The sequence below is a fragment of the Fukomys damarensis genome, unplaced genomic scaffold (genome assembly GCF_012274545.1).
Source record: "Fukomys damarensis isolate Sample0158 unplaced genomic scaffold, DMR_v1.0_HiC HiC_scaffold_23, whole genome shotgun sequence".
NCBI lineage: Eukaryota > Metazoa > Chordata > Mammalia > Rodentia > Bathyergidae > Fukomys > Fukomys damarensis.
Genome location: NW_022900935.1, coordinates 40,191,304 through 40,209,742, shown reverse-complemented (window position 1 = coordinate 40,209,742; position 18,439 = coordinate 40,191,304). Strand labels below are relative to the sequence as shown.

At 61.3% G+C, this 18,439-nt stretch overlaps 1 protein-coding gene across 1 annotated transcript; it reads left to right on the top strand.

The window, feature by feature from the left end:
• The first annotated feature begins 4,703 nt into the window (after positions 1-4,703).
• On the top strand, positions 4,704-16,837 carry Tmem201 (transmembrane protein 201). The gene is made up of 11 exons (XM_033767393.1): positions 4,704-4,782; positions 4,920-5,083; positions 5,404-5,598; positions 6,563-6,733; positions 7,605-7,957; positions 8,322-8,525; positions 12,666-12,898; positions 14,269-14,340; positions 14,607-14,912; positions 15,900-16,037; positions 16,650-16,837. Exons 1-11 carry the CDS (start codon positions 4,704-4,706, stop codon positions 16,745-16,747), a joined length of 2,013 nt encoding a protein of 670 aa, XP_033623284.1. The 3' UTR covers positions 16,748-16,837.
• The last annotated feature ends 1,602 nt before the right edge of the window (positions 16,838-18,439 follow it).

The window sequence follows — 18,439 nt, the reverse complement described above, 5'->3', positions numbered from 1 at the left end:
TCCTCCTCCCGCCGCTTCCCCCTGGTGGGCGCGGGCCCTGGGCTCCTGGGCCCGGCAGCACGCTGGGTGGGGCGACGGTAACCGGCCTTGCTGCTGTGCACGCGATGGATCTGGATGCGCTCCTGTCCGAGTAGGCGGGAGACCGCAAGCTGAATGATTGTCATCGGTTAGGAGCCGCGCGGTGGACCGGGAGCAGCCGCTGTCCATGTCCCTAGACCATCTCCCACCTAAGCTATAGAAGAGATGTGGAAGGTGGGCGGGGACGGGAACATAGGTCATTGCAGACCCTGCCTTTACAGCTGACGTAAAAGTGGGAGGGCCTCTTACTTCAGCAAGGTCCAGGGTGTAGCCAGCTGCTTCCTACTCGACCCACTTCCTTGGGGACGAGGAAGGTGGCTGAGAATATCCTAGGGAAAGCAGGGGCAGCCCAAGCTCGGATCTCAGGTCCAGCAGCCAGAGGCTGAGCTGCAGCTTGACCCTGGGCAGCGCGGGAGGCAAATCTTAACCACCACCATGCCCCGCTTCTCCAAGCAGCAGTGTGGAGGGGGCTGATTAATACTGCAGTTCCCAGGGAGGCTGTGGGAGCTCCTGACCCAAGGGGTCGCCCCCATCGAAGTCTCCCGGAGGTCCAGCCTGACCGAGCCGGTTGTTTTAGACCCAAGGGAGTTGCAGAGCTTCCCAGCGCAGGTTCCTCGGGAATAGGGGCTGCAGAGCCTGAGCTTCCTCCCATGTTCAGCACAGCTGCAGGAAGCAAGGTTTGCTTGTGGTGTGGTGTCCTCCCATGCCTTGTGCTCTACTTCCCAGGCATCCTGCCCCCTTCCTGGCCAAGCATCTTGGGGCCTTGGTCTGCTGCAGGGCAAGCTGATGGGGTGGCAGCCAAGTCAGGGCCCAGAAGTCCCTTCACGCCCACAGATAACAGGGCCAAAGCATAGCACTGGAAGCAGGTGAAGGGCTAGTCCTTCCTGGGATGCCCTGAGATGTACTCACGGAACAGTGTTTCATCTAGGGGTCGCAAACTGGCTGCTGTCACCATTTCAGAACAGGAGCCTTCTGGCAAGCATCTGTACCCTTCTCCCTCCCGCCACTACAGCGGGGACTCATTGGCCCTGGCAGGCTCGGGCTTTGGGGGTGTGTGCAAGGAGAGCTGTTTTTGGAAGGTGACTTGGCAAGGCTGTTTGCTGGCTCAGCACAGAGATGAGAGAGCAGGAGGTGGCCCTGCGGAGAGTATGGAGGGAACGGTCTTGATGGTGCTGTGCACATCGGTCCCAGCTGGGGCACCCAGAAAGTGGCCACTTCTCTGAAGTCCTCCCAGAGCCCCCATTGGCCCGTGATTTCCCCACCACAAGGTGCCCTTTCCAGACGGGAGCAGCTGCCATGTCTGCTGATGACGGGCCCTGAGCCCACGGGGCAGGTAACCCTCAGCTTTTGCCCCCCCCCTTTGTCCTCTCCATTTTACAGATGAGGAAACAAAGCCCTGGAAAGGCTGGGCTGTAGCCCCACTTCACCCAGCTCATGTGTGGGTGCTCGCCAAGCACCTCGCTACTTCCCTACACCCACAAGTGAAAGAGCGCCAGGGCAGAGGCCCCAGTGACATGTCCTCCGCTGGCTTGCCCTGTGTCCAGGCATTCGTGGTGGCCTGCACCTCCCCTAGCTCTCGACTCTGCTGTCCAGCTGGGTCTTGTCCCCTTTGTGTCTGCGGCTCATCCTCTGCAGGTGCTTCCTGCACCCATCACATCTGGGCCAGTTCCCCAGTGGCATCTGTCGGTCGGTGTTGGGGACCAAGCCATGTAGCAGAGCCTGTCCTGGTGCTCAGAGTCCCTGCGGCTTTCTGTCCTCTCCCAGACTTGTTTCTAGGCACCTTGGCTGTCCCCAGCCCCCTGCCTTCTGCCCTGGTGCTGAATGCACCCATTCTTCAGGGTGACAGGAGATGCCCAGTGTGTTCTCCACTGTCCTGGGGTGTCTGTCATTGGCTGCCCTGTGCATTGTTGTTCTTGTCCTGGTGTCCAGTCTTCACAAGCCTCTCCTGGTGCTCGGCAAACTGGTGGGCGTGCCCCAAGCCAGGTCTCCCCAGAGGGCTATAGACCTGGGGTCTTGGCGTTGGTGGTGCTGCTGTGGACTTAAGTTTTGCTTAGGGCCAGGGCAGGACTCTTGGAGGACCCTTGGGTCCTGGCATTGCTGATGTGCAGTTTGGTGCCACAGTCATGGAAGCCACGGAAGCCTCCATGGGTTTTGCCTGGGGTGGGGATGAGCTGGCCGGTGCTGCCCACTAACACTTGAAAAACAGGGGAGGCACCATCTGTGAGGCCACTGCTTTCTGGGTCTCAAGGGAACCCAGCTGACTTTCAGGAGTGGTCTTTGGGGGGGCCAGGCACTCCATGGGGACTGGTGGGCACACAGCTCCCCCGGGCAGCTCCCAAGCCTCATTGGCATGGAGTCCATCCTGTGTGGCACAGCACTAGGTGCTCCCCCTGATGAATCCCTGTCCGTGCAGGGAGAGGCAAGCTGCCCGCAGGCTCTGTTAGTGGCCTCTGGCGTGGTGCGTGGTCAGAGTTACACGTCTGTCTGTTTGAGCACTCCTGGCTGTGGGTACCGAGCCTGCAGCCGCCCATTATGGCATCCCAAAAGGTCGGCATCAACGTCTGCCTTTCCCAGGGGCCCCACTCTGCCTCCTGGACATGGTCTTGGCTCCGGACAGGGGTCAAGCTGCTGTCCTGCCTGGTCTGGACCAGCACCACCCAAGCTGGCCTCTCCAGGGCTGTCTTCTTGGGCACCCATGTCACCTGTGTACCTTTCTCATCACCTCAGACCTTGCCCGCCAAGTATGACTCATCCCAGAGCCAAGTTGTAGACAGGCTAGCCTGAGGGAGAGAACTGGGCCAGGGGCAGATGAGAAGAGCCCGGGGGCATTTCCCTGAGCAAAAGCAGGGCCGGAGGGCTGTGCCCACATCAAGCTGGAGGAGCCGGGCCCTCAGGCGAGGCCTGCCTGGTCTGCCCTGGAAACACAAGTCCCAGAGGCAACCCTCAGCTGTCCCTTGCTCCACGCTCCTCCTCGCAGGGCTGCCCCTGGAAAAGATGACTGCTGCCAGAGACCCCACCTGGCCAGGGTGGGTGCCAGCTGCTCTGGCCACATGGGAGCACCCTTGCTGGTCCCGGGGACATGAGATAATCCCCGCCTTCCACTTCCAGGCCAGGCTCTGGGAGACAAGGATCCATTTCCTTAGCAACAGAGCTGGAGATCAGAGTGGAAACCATGGCTTCCTGGGACAGGAGGGGCTTCATGGCGGGCTCCCTAGGCGGCAGCCAGGGAGCTGCTCATCTGTCAGTGGTCCCCAGAGCCGGCGTGGGGAATGGCCTCCCCTCCAGACAGACCAGGGCTGGGGGCCCTGGTGGGGTGGCAGAGCCATCACTCAGAGGAGAGGCTTGAGGACACTGCTTGGTCACCAGCTGTCAGGACCTGCCTCTGTGCACAATTACAGCGGCCTGTGAAGCAGGTGCAAATTAACAGAAACTAAATGCTTAATTGCCCTGGAATGCCAAACACCAAATGGGCATACCACCCCAGAGCATGGATGCCCAGCCATGGGTGGTGGTGCCCAGCGGAGCTGTCCAGGCGAGTCCTGGCTGCCCACTGGGCTCAGCCCTTGGTGGGTGCTCCCCACAGCCTCTCTGGTGAGGGAATGAAATGCAGATGCAGGAGGAGGCCTGCAGTTGACCCTCCCTGGAAGCCTCCCTCCCCAGGGTTCTGTCTTCAGGCCTTGCCTGCCGCCCCAAGCTGTTAAGATGTCATTGTGTGGGGTTCTCGCAAGGGCTTTGAGCAGGGGCATCCTCCGCCCTTTCTGCTGGACCTATTTCCTCTCCTCTGCCCTGGCCTCCCCGCCCCAGGTCACTATGGTTCACGGACATCTGGCGTTCCTGTAGACCAGGCACCATCAGTTGCTTCCCTCAGACATGACCCTGCAAGGGAGGAGCTCTTGTACCCATCGACAGGTGACAGAATTCCCTTAATCCACCCACCAAGGCCAGGTGGCCATTGGCATTAGTGTCAGTGACAGGAGCTGGAGCCCAGCTCCCCCGGCACTGCGTGGTATCCCAGGCCACCGATGAGACCTGGACGGGGTGGTGACAGAGCTGGCCCTTTGCATCGTGAAGTGCTCTGTGACCTGTGTCATTGCATCCTTGAAACAGGTGGAAGCCGTGGGCACTGTGGCACCCACTTTGCAGGCAGGGCTGCCCAGGCTAGGAGGTGGGAACTTCCTGGGTCACACATGCCAAAGTTGGCAGCGCCAAGGCCCTGGCTGTCGGGGGTCAGCTGCCCGTGCTGCTTGGGCCCAGGCAGTGCCCTGAGCTGGAGCCGGCCTGCAGGGAGGGCAGGGGAACGGCAGGACCAGGACTGAAGGGCTTGAGCAGCTGCCACCCTTCCCGCATTGGTCCCGTACTGCCAGACTGGAGGGCTTTGTCGACCAGTTGCTGCGCCTCCCCACTGCCCCGTAGTGCCCCTGCCAGCAAGGCCTGCAAGGGGTGAAGCACAGGTCCCCAGTGTCTGGGTTGGATTACCCTGCAGCCCCCACCTGTCACTGCATGTGTGGCCAGCGAGGCCCACTGTCACAGCTGTCGCTAGTCCTGCCCTGCAGCTTCTCCTGCTTCCTGATTTGTTTCCTGGGAAGCCCGGCAGTGCCCATCCAGCCAGAGCCCTCAGGGGGGTGATGTTTCCACTGCTGGGCCTGAACCCCAGGACGTTGGGGGCTGGTGGCCCTGGGTCCCCACATTTGTGCTCTGGATGTGGTGAGTGTCTGGCCACCTCCCTTGGAGGACGAAGCAGCACCGGTCTGCATCCCTCTGCTCAGAGCTGTTGTCTCCTCCTCTGACCATCCTGCACCCCTTCCTTGGTGGCTTGGGTCCGGGGCCTCACATCTCATGAGAATTGGAGTCTTCTGGGCTGACATCACTGTCCTCCGTCCACAGAGCGAAGCCGACACACACAGTGGTCAACTGCTGGTTCTGCAACCAGGACACGCAGGTACCCTATGGAAACCGCAACTGCTGGGACTGTCCCCACTGCGAGCAGTACAACGGCTTCCAGGAGGTGATGTTGACCCTATCCCTGCTCCCAGCAGCCACTGCGGGGCGCGCCCAGACCCAGGCGGCCATAGTGGAAGCTGTGACTGCCATGTGGTCACTGTCACCTGCTCCCCTACTCGACCCATAGCCAGCCTAGCACTGAGGAGGACTCTGCTTTCAGACAAACTACTGCAAAACAGGCAGGCTCCTCAGGCCGCAGTTTGCACAGACCTGAGAGCCACAGGTCCTGGGGACGGTGCCAGGGTGACCTGGGGGCGAGGGAGGAGGGCCTAGGCTGGATCGGGAAGGGGCTCCCTGCTGACCAGGATGCCTCCCCCTCCACAGAACGGTGACTATAACAAGCCCATCCCTGCCCAGTACCTGGAGCACCTGAACCACGTGGTGAGCGGCATGCCCAGCCCCCACGACCCCGCGCAGCCGCACCAGTGGGTGAGCAGCCAGGTGCTGCTGTGCCGCAAGTGTAACCACCACCAGACCACCAAGATCAAGCAGCTGGCCGCCTTCACACCCAGGGAGGAGGTGCGCCCACCCCCGTACCGCCGTGCAGGGCTACTCCCCTCTCCGGTTCTCCCGTGTCTGGAGCCCAGCCTAGGAACCCCGCAGAAATCCCAGGCCTGCCAGGGCAGAGGGGTTTATCCTGGGCAGAGGGAGCTGTGGGACCCGTCGTGTCCTCATTCCTCGAATCCGTTCTGCCCATTGGTACTGGGGACTTCTTGGCTCTTGCAGTGGAAGGAAGGAAGCAGGTGGTGCCAAGCACCCTGCCCAATGAGGAGCTGGGCTGAGCTGGGAGCTTCTTCCCCTGGGTCCACTACGGGACCCTGGCACCTGGTTACCTGGCTGCTCGTCCTGCCTGTCCCTGACACCCCCAGACCTCAAGTGGCAGATCCCAGCAGAGGAGCAGGGACACTGGCTTTCCCGGTCCTGCTAGGGAGCCTGGGTGTCTGCAGAAGGGAAGAAGGCAGGAGTTGGTAGCAGGCTTCCCTGGCTCACACAGTCCCCACAGAGATCACGCTGATGACCGTCCTGGCCTCTACAGACAGGCAGTGAAGGTGCATTGCTGTGTCTGTGGGCGAGCTGGGATGAACATGGCTTCTGATCTGTCCCGAAGCCCATAGAACCCTTCGGCTCCCACCAAGGCCCAGACAGTGGTCCTCTAGTTTTAGACCTGGCTCAAGGGAAAGGAAGGGCTCCAGTCCTGAGCTGTCTGCCACCTCCCCGCAGCCCAGCCACTATCCAGGAGCCCAGAGCCAGTGGGCAGGGAGCATACCCGAGTCTTAGCCTCGAGCTGTGTCCCCCCAGCAGCAAGACTGTGAGTGTCACTGTCCCCAGTGGACCCTGCCCGGTGCTGGCCCTCAATCTCTGGGTCCATATCACCATCTCAGTGGTGGGGCCTAGGGAGCAGTTCAGAGCTAGGGGACTCCCCATTTGTCACCCCGTGTGAGTGCCAGGGCCTGGATCTGAACCTCTGTCCCCACGCAAGCAGGGCAAGTACGACGAGGAGATCGAGGTGTACCGCCACCACCTGGAGCAGATGTACAAGCTGTGCCGGCCATGCCAGGTGGCCGTTGAGTACTACATCAAGCACCAGAACCGCCAGCTGCGTGCCCTGCTGCTCAGCCACCAATTCCGGCGCCGGGAGGCAGACCAGGCCCAGGTGTGGGGATGGGTGTGCTCCTAAGGACAGTGACCAGCGTCACCATGTGCAGGTTGCTGCAGCCTGAGCTGCTCCTGACCCTCATGACGGCCTTCATGCTGTGCTCTCAGGCACTGCGATGCCCGTACACAGCTGTAGAAACCAAACTGGGAGGCCAAGAGGCTTGGTAGAACCCTGCACCTGGTGCAGGTTTGGGGCCCAGGAGCATCTGGCTGAAACACTAACTTCCATCACAGTGCCTAGTTAGTGCAATATTCTCTGATCGTTTAATAAGCCAGGGGCTTCTCTGTCTGCACAGCACACACCAGATGGACCCTGTTCTCAGACCTGGGTTCTCATTCCAGCCTCCTGGGTCCTGGACTGAGGAGCCTCCTTGCTGTATTTTATGTTTTTTGTTTTTGTTTTGTTTTGTTTTTCTTTTTTTTTTTCTTTTTTGGTTTTTTTGAGACAAGGTCTTACTATGTAGTTGAGACTGAACTGGAACTCACTGCGTAGCCCAGGTTGGTCTCGAACTCACAACGGTCCTCCTGCCTCAGCCTCCTGAGTGCTGAGATTACAGGTGTGCGCCACCACGCCCAGCTGTTTTTGCTTTTTAATTTAACTTGCCAAAGTCACCCACATGTTAATTACAGTTTAGTTAAAAGTGCAGTGGGGACTCCTGGTGAGGACTTGGCACAGTGACTGAACAAGGTCATCGCAGGGTGGGGGTGGAGAGCAGGGAGACAGGCACAGAAGTAAGAGGGGTGTGGGGACCAGGCTGGGTGCTGTGGGGTCCTGGCCGGCACCCACCCAGAGTGGGTGCAGGGTGCCGTGGGCAGCTCTGTGGCACCGACCTAACCTGTCTCCCTCCCTCCCTCCCCTGCTTCCCCAGAGCTTCAGCTCCTGTGTGATGAAGGCCCCAGTCCAGGTTGTCCTGCTCCGGGCCCTAGCCTTCCTGGCCTGCGCCTTCCTGCTGATGACAGCACTGTACGGGCCCAGCAACCCTTTCACCCTGGGGGTTGCCCTGCCCCCAGCCCTGCCACCTGGCAGCAACAGCTCGGCCACCCCAGACAACGGCACTGCCCCAGGGACCAAGGGCTGGCGGCAGCTACTGGACCTGCTGCCAGAGCATACCACAGAGACGCTGCTCGAGGCCTGGGCCTTCGGGCAGAGCCACCAGATGAGCATAGTGGTCTTGGGCCTGCTCACCTGCCTGCTGGCCATGCTGCTGGCCGGCCGCATCAGGTGTGTGTGGGGCCGGGACTTGGGCAGGGTCTGCACACAGGTGGCCAGGGTCGGAGCTGGGAGGCCTTGCTGTGCCCAACCCTGGGCCGAAGTATTGTAGAGCCCAGAAGGCCTTGTCCCTGTTCTCTGGGCCCAGGGCACCGAGCCATCCCAGCACCTGCTCCCTGCGGGCCTCCCTCCTCCACCTCAAGCCCCCATTTGTAAAGTCAGGTGATGCTGACCTCCTGTCAGTGGTACTCTGGGGCCTGGCTTCTCCCGTGTCCATGCAGCGTCCACATACCATGGGGCCAGGTGGACAGAAGTGGCGGGGCTGGGTCCTGTCCCCTCCCCAGGCCCTCTCTTACCATGCTGCTGTCTCCCACAGGCTCCGCAGGATCGACGCCTTCTCTGCCTGCCTGTGGGCCCTGCTGCTGGGGCTGCACCTGGCCGAGCAGTACCTGCAGGTGGCCTCGCCCAGCTGGCTGGACACACTCAAGCTCAGCACGATGTCTCTGTGCTGCCTAGTGGGCTTCACAGCAACTGTGGCCACAAGGAAGGTGACGGGCCCTCGGAGGTTCCGGCCCCGAAGGTCAGAGCAGCAGCAGTGACTGCGGGGGGAGGACAGACGGATGGACAGGTCCGGGACTCGGCCACCCGGAGGCAGTGCCCCTCAGCCTTGTCTTTTCTTACTTGCTTTCATCCCAGCTAGAGCCTGGGGCCTGGCCCGGCCCCCATGTCCCCCTTCTCCCACCAAGCCAGCTCCAGTCTGAGGTGCTCCCCAGGTACCCCTAGCCACTCACCGCTGCTGCCGCCTCTCTGGCCCAAAATCCTTTCTCAGCCCCATGCTCTGAATGCAGGTGGCACCCACACAGCTTGCCTCTGACCCCAGCTTCCTCCTGAGCTCTTGGCACAGGGACCGTGCAGCATGGCCTGACCACTGGGCTGCTTGGCAGGGCCGGCCCACTTGGCAGGATGCACAAGGGCCAGAGCAGAACCACCAGCTGTCCCCACCCAGGACCGTGCGCCTGGTGTCTCTGGTCCTGATTGCAGCCAGGCTGCCTCTTGAGGTCCTGACCCAGCTCCTGCTCTGGGACAGTCCCCAGGCTAAGGTTCCCAGCCTCCTTCCCAAAGGGACAGCATGGCCCTTGGGCCCTGCCTGGCGTAGCCCAAGAGTGTGCAGCACTTGGGGACAGCAGGTTCCTCCGGCAGCCAGGCTGTGGTGGGGAGGCACCCACTGCGGACACACAGGACTCAGCCTGGGAGAAGCACAGGTCAGGTGCCCAAGGGATACAGTGGCTGCGTGACACCAGGTCCTTGTCACCTGTCGCTGGCCTCCTTGCAACAGCTCGTGGAGGGTGCCTTGTGTTTCCCTGAGGTGCCACAGCCCTCCAGGCCTCTTGTCGTCTTCATCTCTAAGACGGGGCCTCCTGGGGATATGGTCCCCCAAGGTTGCCACCCCAGTGAAAGGGCCAGACGTGCTCCTCACTGGCCATGTGGTCCTGGCTGGGACCCGAGGGTCACATGAGGCAGTGCGCAGGGACGTGTCCTGGAGTTGAGGTGCCATCCACGTGTAGAGGAAGTTCTCTCCCTGTGGTGTCCCCAGGTGCTCCATCAATGTTCCCCACGGCCTTGCAGTGCCCCTGGCACACTGCCCTCTGGTGGCCACTGAGTGTCCTGCGCACTCCTCCCTGGTGACCCTGTTACCTGCTCCCAGTGTGGCTCCCCTGTGTCAGAGTCCAGGGAGGACAGAGCTGGTCACATCTGTGTGAGCCACGTCCAGCAGAAGCCACCGGCCCCCGTAGGCTGAGGGCACAGGTAGGCAGGTGGCGGTGGCCGGCCTTGCTGTGGTGGACCTGTTAGGTTCAGGGCCCTAAGAGGCCACCTGCTCTTGCACCTGCACGGTGAGGCAGCAACCCCTGCCCTGTTGTGTGAGGGGACTGGGGCTTCTGTGAGGCTCAGCCAGGCCCAGGCCTCGCTAGGCTCAGCTTGTCCCATGTGGGGTGAGACAAGAAACCACCCCAAAACGTGGATGAGGCCACAGCCTCAGCTCAGCGTGGGGGCATTGGGGTGCGGGAGCCACAGCTGCCCCGGCAGCTGTGTGTGCCTGAGGGTGTCGGCGACTTACCCATCCTGCACCCTGAAAAGCAGCCTAAACGGGCAGAGGAGGAGGCGGGCACTGGTCTGCCAGCCGTGTGTGCTCTTGCATAACCGTGAGTCTCCTGTTCTTAGGAAGCCGGCAGTGTGATGCTAATTCTGCGTTTTGGCATTGGGTCAGAGCAGGACATCTGTGTGTGTGTTTATATTTAAGTTAAATTATTTATATTAGCCGGAGCCAGCTCTCTGGCTGGCCAGGATCCCCTTCTAGGCGATGTCTCTCCTGCCCTCTGGCGGGTCTGCGAAGGCATGTCAGTAAGGATTCCTGACCTTTTTTTTAATAGTGTTCTGTGATTTTTAAAAATTAATTGTTTGCCTCTTAAAATCTCATTAGAGGAAGTGCAGGCACCCTGAGGTGGCCTTGCTGACGAGGGACAGCTGTCCCAGGCCACAGCGGGGTCCTACGGGGAAAGGGTTGCCGCCCTGCAGGGGTCAGGCGGGTGGACTCAGCCTCCGGCAGCCTGTGGGGCACGGGCCCCATCCCAGGCCAAGCAGGCCCTCTGGACTGACCAGGACCGCCCCCGCCGCCCCGCCCTGTCCTATTCGGCCCCTGTCCTCTTGTAGTAGAACGTGGATTGTCTAGTGACCCCTAACGCTGTAACCTCCACCCTAGCCCTAGTCGTCCTATTCTGAATGCTGTGTTTTCAATAAATGCCTCTGGGCCCTGCTACTTCCGGTTGGCGTCAGGTACCACGGCGTTTTTCTTTTTTCTGTAGTTTCTTCAGAAGTGCCTCTGTGCCCAGGCTGGGTGGTGGGGTTGGGCTTTGGGGTGCCCCTGTGCCCACAGGGGCCCAGGTAGGGAGCTGGTGACAGGGATTCCTAGGGGTTCAGAGGCCCAGCTGTCCTCACCCAGCTTGGCCATGTTTTCTGTGTCGTAAAACTTGTCTTTCCTGGCCCCTGATGGTGCTGGCTGGGCAGAAGGAGACACAGCTCCCTGGGTGGACTGACAGTCCCGGGCCACAGTGCCAGTCACCACTCGCCTCTGGGGGCGCGCAGGCTCAGGCCTCAGGCTCTGCAGGCTTCTGGCCGGAGCAGGATGGCGCCTGAGGATGCAGGAGGTGCAGTGGTGTCACCTGGTGTCGCTGCAGGAGTGCGTACGCCTCCCCGGTGACCTTCATTCCCACAGTGCCCCCACTCTCAGTGGCACCAGTCAGGAACAGTCCCTGTGCCAAGTGGCTGGATTCTCAGGCTGGAGATGGGGGGGCAGCCCCTAACCATTTGTCCCTGGGGTTCGGTGGCAGAGTCCTATTGCCACCTGCTGAGGGGCCTGGGCCTGTGCCCGCTCTGGGGCCCGCACCTGCTGCCATGGCCACTGATGTCCCACAGAGGCCCAGGCACAGCCAAGCAAACCCATGATACCAGCCAGGCCCCTGCCCCCGTGGTGCCTCAGGTGTCCATCCCCACGCTGCCTCCTGCTTTCCTGCCAGATGGTGTTCGAGTCCCAAAATGAGAACACACACACCTTGTTGGTTTTGGTTTAGGTTTGATTTCAGATGTTCTGGCGCATGGCCCCAGACCGCTTCCTGGCTGGAGGCAGATCCCTCCCTAGAAGCCTGGGGCCCAGTTGACGAGGCCCCTCTGTGGAGTCACTCTGCCTCCATTTCCCCAGAGACCGAGCCTCGCCTTTGGTGGCCCTTCTGGCACTTGGCAAGAGATTGGGAAGGTCACGTGATTCTACCAGAAGTCCACGCCTTCCTTGCAAAATTCCTTTAACGGGACGGGGTAGAAAATGCCTGGGAAGGTGGCAGTGCCCATTGTGGCCAGTGGCCCCCAGCACTGTGGTGTGATGGTCCGGGCACTGGGGCCTGAGCCTGCCCGCCCCTCCGTCAGCAGTGTCCATTTGTCCCTTGGGACCGAGGTAAGGCTGGACGCCGGGAGCTCCGTCCAGACGGCAGACTAATGTATTAACTGTCTCTGCCCCCCGTGATCGGGTGCCCTAATCGGAAGCATGGTTGACATCTGGCCTGGAACCACTGGTTCCCTTGTGTGATTTATACCTTCTCGGGTTAAAGAGACACTGTCACCTCTGTCTTTCGGGCATCCTCGTGGTCATTTCTGGGGCTTTTCCAAGTGTGAGTCCGGTACATCCTGTGGGGATCCTCGGCCTGGCTGCCTCCTCCCAGGCAGGGCACCAGGGCGACTCCATGGAGCTGTGTGCCCAGCAAGGGCCTCCCAGGGCATCATTGAGCCCTGCTGCCCCGTGGGAGGCTCTGGGTACAGACAGGAAGTGGCAAAGCAGAGCCCAAGTCCACCGCACCTCATTGCAGTGGGGCGAGGGGTAGCACAGCGCAAGGTTGGCAAGGGTGACAGTGCCACTTTAATGCGAGGCCCCTAGTGGAGGTAGTTTGCTGTGAGCCGGAGGGGCATGCAGGGCGGACTGGTCACGCTGGCACCCCAGCCACCCGCTCCTAATGGCGAATGGACGACTGCTTTCCTGCTTCCACTAACACACGCCTCCTTGGGACACTGACTCTGGGCCCTCCACCCCGAGCCGGGGCCGGGCCCTGCTGTGCCAGGCAAACCCTGGACCCGAGGCTCACCCATTGCTCTCTCCATGCCCAATGGGCGCCCGCAGGTGCTTTCCGGGAGACGCCGTAGGCTTCTTTCCCGCCGGCCCCCGCCTGGCTGTGCCCAGCCCGAGTGTCCCAGGCTCTTCGCCGGCCCTGTTTGTGCCCAGCCCGCCTGGCTTCCTGCCACTCAGCAGCCAGCAGCTGTTCCGGTCTCCCCGACGGGCCTCACCCTCCTCGCTGCCAGGCCGCCTTAGCCGGGCCCTCTCGCTGGGCACCATCCCCTCTCTGACTCGAGCAGGTAAGAGGCAGAGGGACGGCGGCAGCATAGACAATGGTAGGCTGAGCTGGTGCGGTGCTGCTCAATGTTTAGCCTTCCTGCTCAGCGCCTGGTTGCCTATTCCTGCTGCCCAGGCCAAGGGACTCGGCCATGCAGCCCGTCACCTTTCAGAGGGCAGTGGAAGGAGAGGGCCCCTGGTGGGGCAGTGAGGGCCCCATGAGGTGATGGATTCCAAGGGCTCTGAAGGCCACAGGCGCCCAGAGTTCTTGGTGGGTCTCAGGCTTTCCTTCCATTCTTAACCACACTATACTGACCGGGACCAGGACTGGGAGGTGTGCCTCCCCGGGCAGGCTCTGCTCAATTGCGTAAGTTGCCCGGGCTGGGCTCCAACTTGGAATCCTTCTGCTTCAGCCTCGCAGGGTACTAGGATTACAGATATGCACCAACACACTCTGCTTGAATCCAGTTTGCAGACTGCCTGGGGCCCTGGCGTGCCTGTGGTGACCGCTTCCTCCCTGGCACGTGTCAGTGGCGGCCGGCTCACCGGATGTGGGGCTTCAGGGCAGAGAGTGGGTACCTCTTGATCAGCCCAGGTTCTCTACTGAGGCCTCACAGCAACTGCTCCGGTCGGGGTTCAACTCTGCACGGCCCCGAATCCCGTTTTCTTAAGTGACTCATCCGGGACTCCGTGTGTGAGTGCCCTCCAGGACACAGAGGCCGTTCGAGCTGATAGTGATAGTTAGAGCTGGTGACAGTTGGAGGCCTCCAGATGGGCCCACCCTTAGGGCAGAGACCTGAGTTCTGGTCATCCTGCCTCACCAAACAGCTGGGTTGCAGGTGGCCAGTGGCCATACCGGTCCTCTGCCACCACAGGGCGTTCCCGAGCCCCCAGGCTGGCTCAAGCGTGGCCCAGGCTTGGGACCACCATGGTAGGTAAGGCCACGTGGCACAAGCCCAGGGTGTCTGTCCCTGTGGCTCTGCCTGCGGCTGTGGCCCATCCCCAGGTAAGGAGCTGGTCAGGAGGGCGGCAGGTGCCCTGGCCCCCACACCCGGAACTTTCCACACGCAGCTCTCAGCTGGCACTGGGAGAACGCAGATCAGCGGGTGGCAGCGTGTTCAGTGCCCCATGGGGGCCCTTGCAGGAGCTGGGAATGACTGGGGACAGTGCTGCAGGAGGCTCCCTCTGTCCTTCTGCGGGAAGAGCACAGAATGAGCAGCCAGAGACGTGGGCCAGTGCCGAGGAGTTTCCCAGCCACTCTGCCCAAGAGGGACAGGTGCGGCGGAGGCTCAGTCCGCGCCTGTGTTCCAGAGAAGCACCGGGGAGGCGGCCAGGAGGTGGCAGGTGGCTCTCAGTCCCGGGTCCTGACCTGCATTGCTTTCTTTCTGTCCAGACTCTGGGTACCTGTTCAGTGGGAGCCGCCCACCATCCCGGGCATCTCGCCCCCAGGAGGTTCCCCTTTCAGGTAAGGAGTGTGAGAGCCCACAGGAGGGCTGGCGGCGCCGCATGGGGCCCATGCTCAGACACTAGCTGCACACGGCACCAGACCCTGTGCCTCAGTTTCCTCTGCAGTGGGTAGTTATTAGATCTGCAGGTGGAACCAGCTTTGGGCAGTGGCGGCTCAGTCAGCTGAGGCTGGAGGGGGACGCTCTGTGACCTCCTCCCCCTGAGCCCAGGCCCCAGCCAGGCTCTCCATGTCAGTGTCGCGCCCTTCTGTCACCCTCCCTGCAGATTACTTCTCTCTGCTGTCGGGCCGCCACCTGTCCTCCCCTCTGCCGTCCCCAGCGCCCTCTGTGGCCAGCTCAGTGGCCTCCAGCTATGGCTCCCTACGTCACCGCAGGCCCCTCATCAGCCCTGCGCGGCTCAACCTGAAGGGGCAGAAGCTGCTGCTGTTCCCCGCCAGTCCCGGGGAGCTGCCTGGCACCCCCAGCAGCTCGGAGGAGCGCTCACCACACAGTGGCGGCCTCTTCACCCTGGAGCCACCCCTGCCACCCGAGAGGCAGCCCATTCCCGACAGAGACACCAAGCACAGCCCCGGTGAGCAGGGTGGGGGCCTCACTCACCATCCGGCTCTGAATGCCCTGTGTGGCTCTGGCGACCTGGGCACCTCCGGGACGGTGCTGTCTCCCGGCTGATTTATCTTTTTCTCTTAAACCAGGATTCTCCATTCTCAGGGATCCATTAAAAGCACATCATTGGGCTGGGGATTTAGCTCAGCGCAAGGACCCAAGTTCAATCCCTGGTACCAAAACATAAAAATAAAATAAAAACACATCATTACAGGCTGGATGTGGTGGCGCACACCTGTAATCCCAGCACTCAGGAGGCCGAGGCAGGAGGATCACTGCAAGTTTGAGACCAACCTGAGCTACATAGTGAGTTCCAGGTCAATCTCAACTATATAGTGAGACCCTGTCTCAAAAACAAAAACAAAAACACATCATTACGACCAGGCTGCTGGTCACAAATGTTTTAGCTTGGCTCAAATGCTCACAGATGTTTAAGACTTTTAATTGGGCTCCTGGCTTTAACATCTAAGACTTTGTCACAGATCTTTTTTTTTTTTTTTTTTTTCTTGATACCAGGGATTGGACTCAGGACCTTGTGCTCGAGAGGCAGCTGCCCCACTGAGCTAAATCCCCAGCAGATTTTTTTTTTTAAGACAGAGAGTCTCACTGTGTAGTGCAGGCTGGCCTTGAACTCATTATATAGCCCAGGCTGGCCCCAAACTCAGCAATCCTCCTGCCTCAGCCTCCCAAGTGCTGAGATCACAGACGTGCACCACGACTCCTGCTCTTCCTCACTGAAGTGTAGACTTCCTGTCTCTAATGGCATCAGATGATCTGGCCACCTTTGGCTGGATGCTGGCCAGGCAGAGGATGGGGCAGTCGAAGCTCCACGTCCCCAGAGCTGCCCCTCCTGTCCTGTTGCCTCCCCCAGGGCAACCGAGCAGCCAGGGCTCATGGAGGACCTGGCCCTGTGCCGAGCAGGTTGGTGCCCTGAGACCACGCCCTCTCCCTGCAGATGTGCGCGTGACCCCGGGGAGTGGCAGCGCCTGCGGCAGCCGCTTCATCAAGAAGGAGGACGACTCATCCCAGGCGTCCACGTGTGTGGTGGACACCACCACCCGCGGGTTCTCGGAGAAGGCCGCCGCCTGGAAGGGTCTGTACCCCAAGTGGGCCGTGCAAGAAGGGCTGCCGCTGTGGGGTCTGTGACCCAGGAAGGAATTGGAGGGTCCCCGATGGCCGTCCTGGCCCCGGGACCAGGGCCCAAGCCCCAAACCCGCAGCGAGCATCGCAGGAGCCTGTGGCCGCCGTGGCTCTTTGGAGTTTGCTGGCCTCACACCCTTCAGGTTAAGAGCTCAGCTCCTCACAGCCCCAGCCACATTTCAGGTGCTCAGCTGCATGTGGCTGCCCAGTGCCAAGGGACACGGGTCTGGGCGTACTGCTGGTCCTCAGGCCTGTGCAGGGTATTGAGCTGTGTTCAGGTCCGGCCCTCCGTGGCCCCCTCAATGAGTGGCGCCAGTTCCCATCCCCAGCAGGAGACGGGGATGGACCTGTGCTGTGGCCTGGTGACCATGAGGCTGTGGAGAGAAAAGTCCCTGCTGCTTAACTCCAAGACCTGGGCTGGGTCATCACCCCAATCCCAGTTTCCTCATGTGTGAAACAAGTGTCATGGAGGAAGCCCTGGGTCGGGAGATGGGTGTGGAGCAGAGCCCGCCACTCTGCTCCCTGGCGGCCCCGCCACACCTCTGACGGGCTGTGTCCTCCACAGGGCGCCTCGGCCCCTCCCTGATCCAGGGCCTCCTGGCCGTGAGCTTGGCTGCCAATGCTGTCTTCACCTCAGCCTACCTGTACCAGAACCTGCGCTGAGCGCCTGGTGCCCAAGGGCGGTGTCCGGGGCCGAGCCTGTCACCACTGCCACGGGACCCTCCGTCTCCAGGGCCCCCGAGCCCCTCTCAGGATCCCGCTTTTCACCCACTGCGGCCTTGGCTGACGCCCGTCACATTTGGTGCTGACACCTCCATGCTGAGGCCAGAGATTCCGGGATAGGCTGCCTGCCGGGGTCCCTGCTGCCATGAGGCCACCTCTTCGGATTGAACCCCGGCACCAGGCCACCTGCATGCCCCACCAAGAGGAGAGAGCCAGGGGCGGGGAGGTCCTCAGTGGCCCCTTCAGGTGGTGTCACCACCCCGCCCTGCCCCTTCCTGTGGCTTCAGGACCCACTTCCCTCCTGCCAAGTGCACCCCTCCCTTGGGACTGGTGGCCCCTGGCTCCATGCGAGCTGCGACCTCGGATGACACTGGACCCCTCCCAGCCCTCGACCCCTCAGACTCCACTGTCTCCCCTACTTGGCTCCCCCAGGCCTCTTCAACCAACTGCCTCCCACCCCCCTTGACCCCTTGATACTGGACATTTGTCCCCACCCCAACTCTGGAGGACACTAGACCTGTCTGGCCCTGGCCGGGCACTGTGGGGCTTGGACCTCTCGTGCCTGCCTCGGCGCCTGGCGCTTGCACCCGGTGAACTCGGGGCTCGTGGGAGGGTGGGCGTGGACCAGAAAAGGGGTCTTCACTGTCATTCAGGGATAAAGTTTATTTTATTTTTCTACACTTCTGCCGAGCGAGGCGCTGCCTGACCAGCAGCAGGGCACCTCCTCGAGCATGGGTGCTGTCAGTTCCTGTCCCGCAGGGCACGGGGCGGCGGTGCTGGACCCCAAGTCCCCCTGCCAGGGTGAGTTCCAACACGCAGGTGGCACCTCACGATCCCCTTGGTACAGCGGGTGTGTCTGGGTTTCTACTTTTGTTTCTCACCTGAGGAAACCAAACTCCATCTTCGTCTGCGGCCCTCAGGAAGCTCTGGCTGCACTGGTGGCCCAGCACTCTGAGTGCCCCGGAGGGGCTTTTAGTCATGCTTTGTTCCCAACAGAAAACACAACCTTATTTTTCTTTATAAAAGCAAAAAAGAAAAAAAAAAAAGAAACCAAAAAACATGCCAACCTCGGAACTGTACCTGGCTGTGCTGTCGTTCTCATTCGCTCAGGTGGCTCTGGGGAGGAACGCGGCAGAGGCGGGGTCGTGGTCCACACAGCTGCAGGGAGACCCCAACTTCCAGCGGAGGTGGCAGGTGCCCTGCGACTGGTATCACCATACCTAGGCCCGGCCTGGCCAGCAGCCACCTACCTCCCTGGCTCCAGGCTTCTGGGATCACCTGCGACAGGTGGGCCTGTGCCAGCACCCAGAGTGCACAGAGCAGGCGCACTGGGCCTCATGCTTGACAGGGAGCCTCACCAGGCCTGGTGAGCAGGCCGCACAGCATAGACTCAGGATGGAGGGTCTGCCTTTCTCTCATCCTTTGGGTTTGGTTTGACTGTAGCCCAGGCTGGCCCTGAACTCCCAGCAACGCTCCTGCCCCAACCTCCCATGTGCTGGGATTACAGGTGTGGGCCACCACGCCACCTGCCAGCCTTAGTTCTAGCTGTGGAGTAGCAAGCTGACTGTAGCGCTGCTGCGGGGCTCATTAGACCTCGCTGAATGCATGGGCGGGAGCCCACTGACTGGCTGT

What these genes read in the sequence shown, in the direction of transcription:
- Tmem201 (XM_033767393.1), top strand. Translation starts at nt 4,704, where the DNA reads ATGTTTCCACTGCTGGGCCTGAACCCCAGGACGTTGGGGGCTGGTGGC. An exon ending in ACATTTGTGCTCTGGATGTG is followed by an intron (nt 4,783 to 4,919) that starts GTGAGTGTCTGG and finishes ACATCTCATGAG; the next exon opens with AATTGGAGTCTTCTGGGCTG. An exon ending in CTGCTGGCCGGCCGCATCAG is followed by an intron (nt 7,958 to 8,321) that starts GTGTGTGTGGGG and finishes TGTCTCCCACAG; the next exon opens with GCTCCGCAGGATCGACGCCT.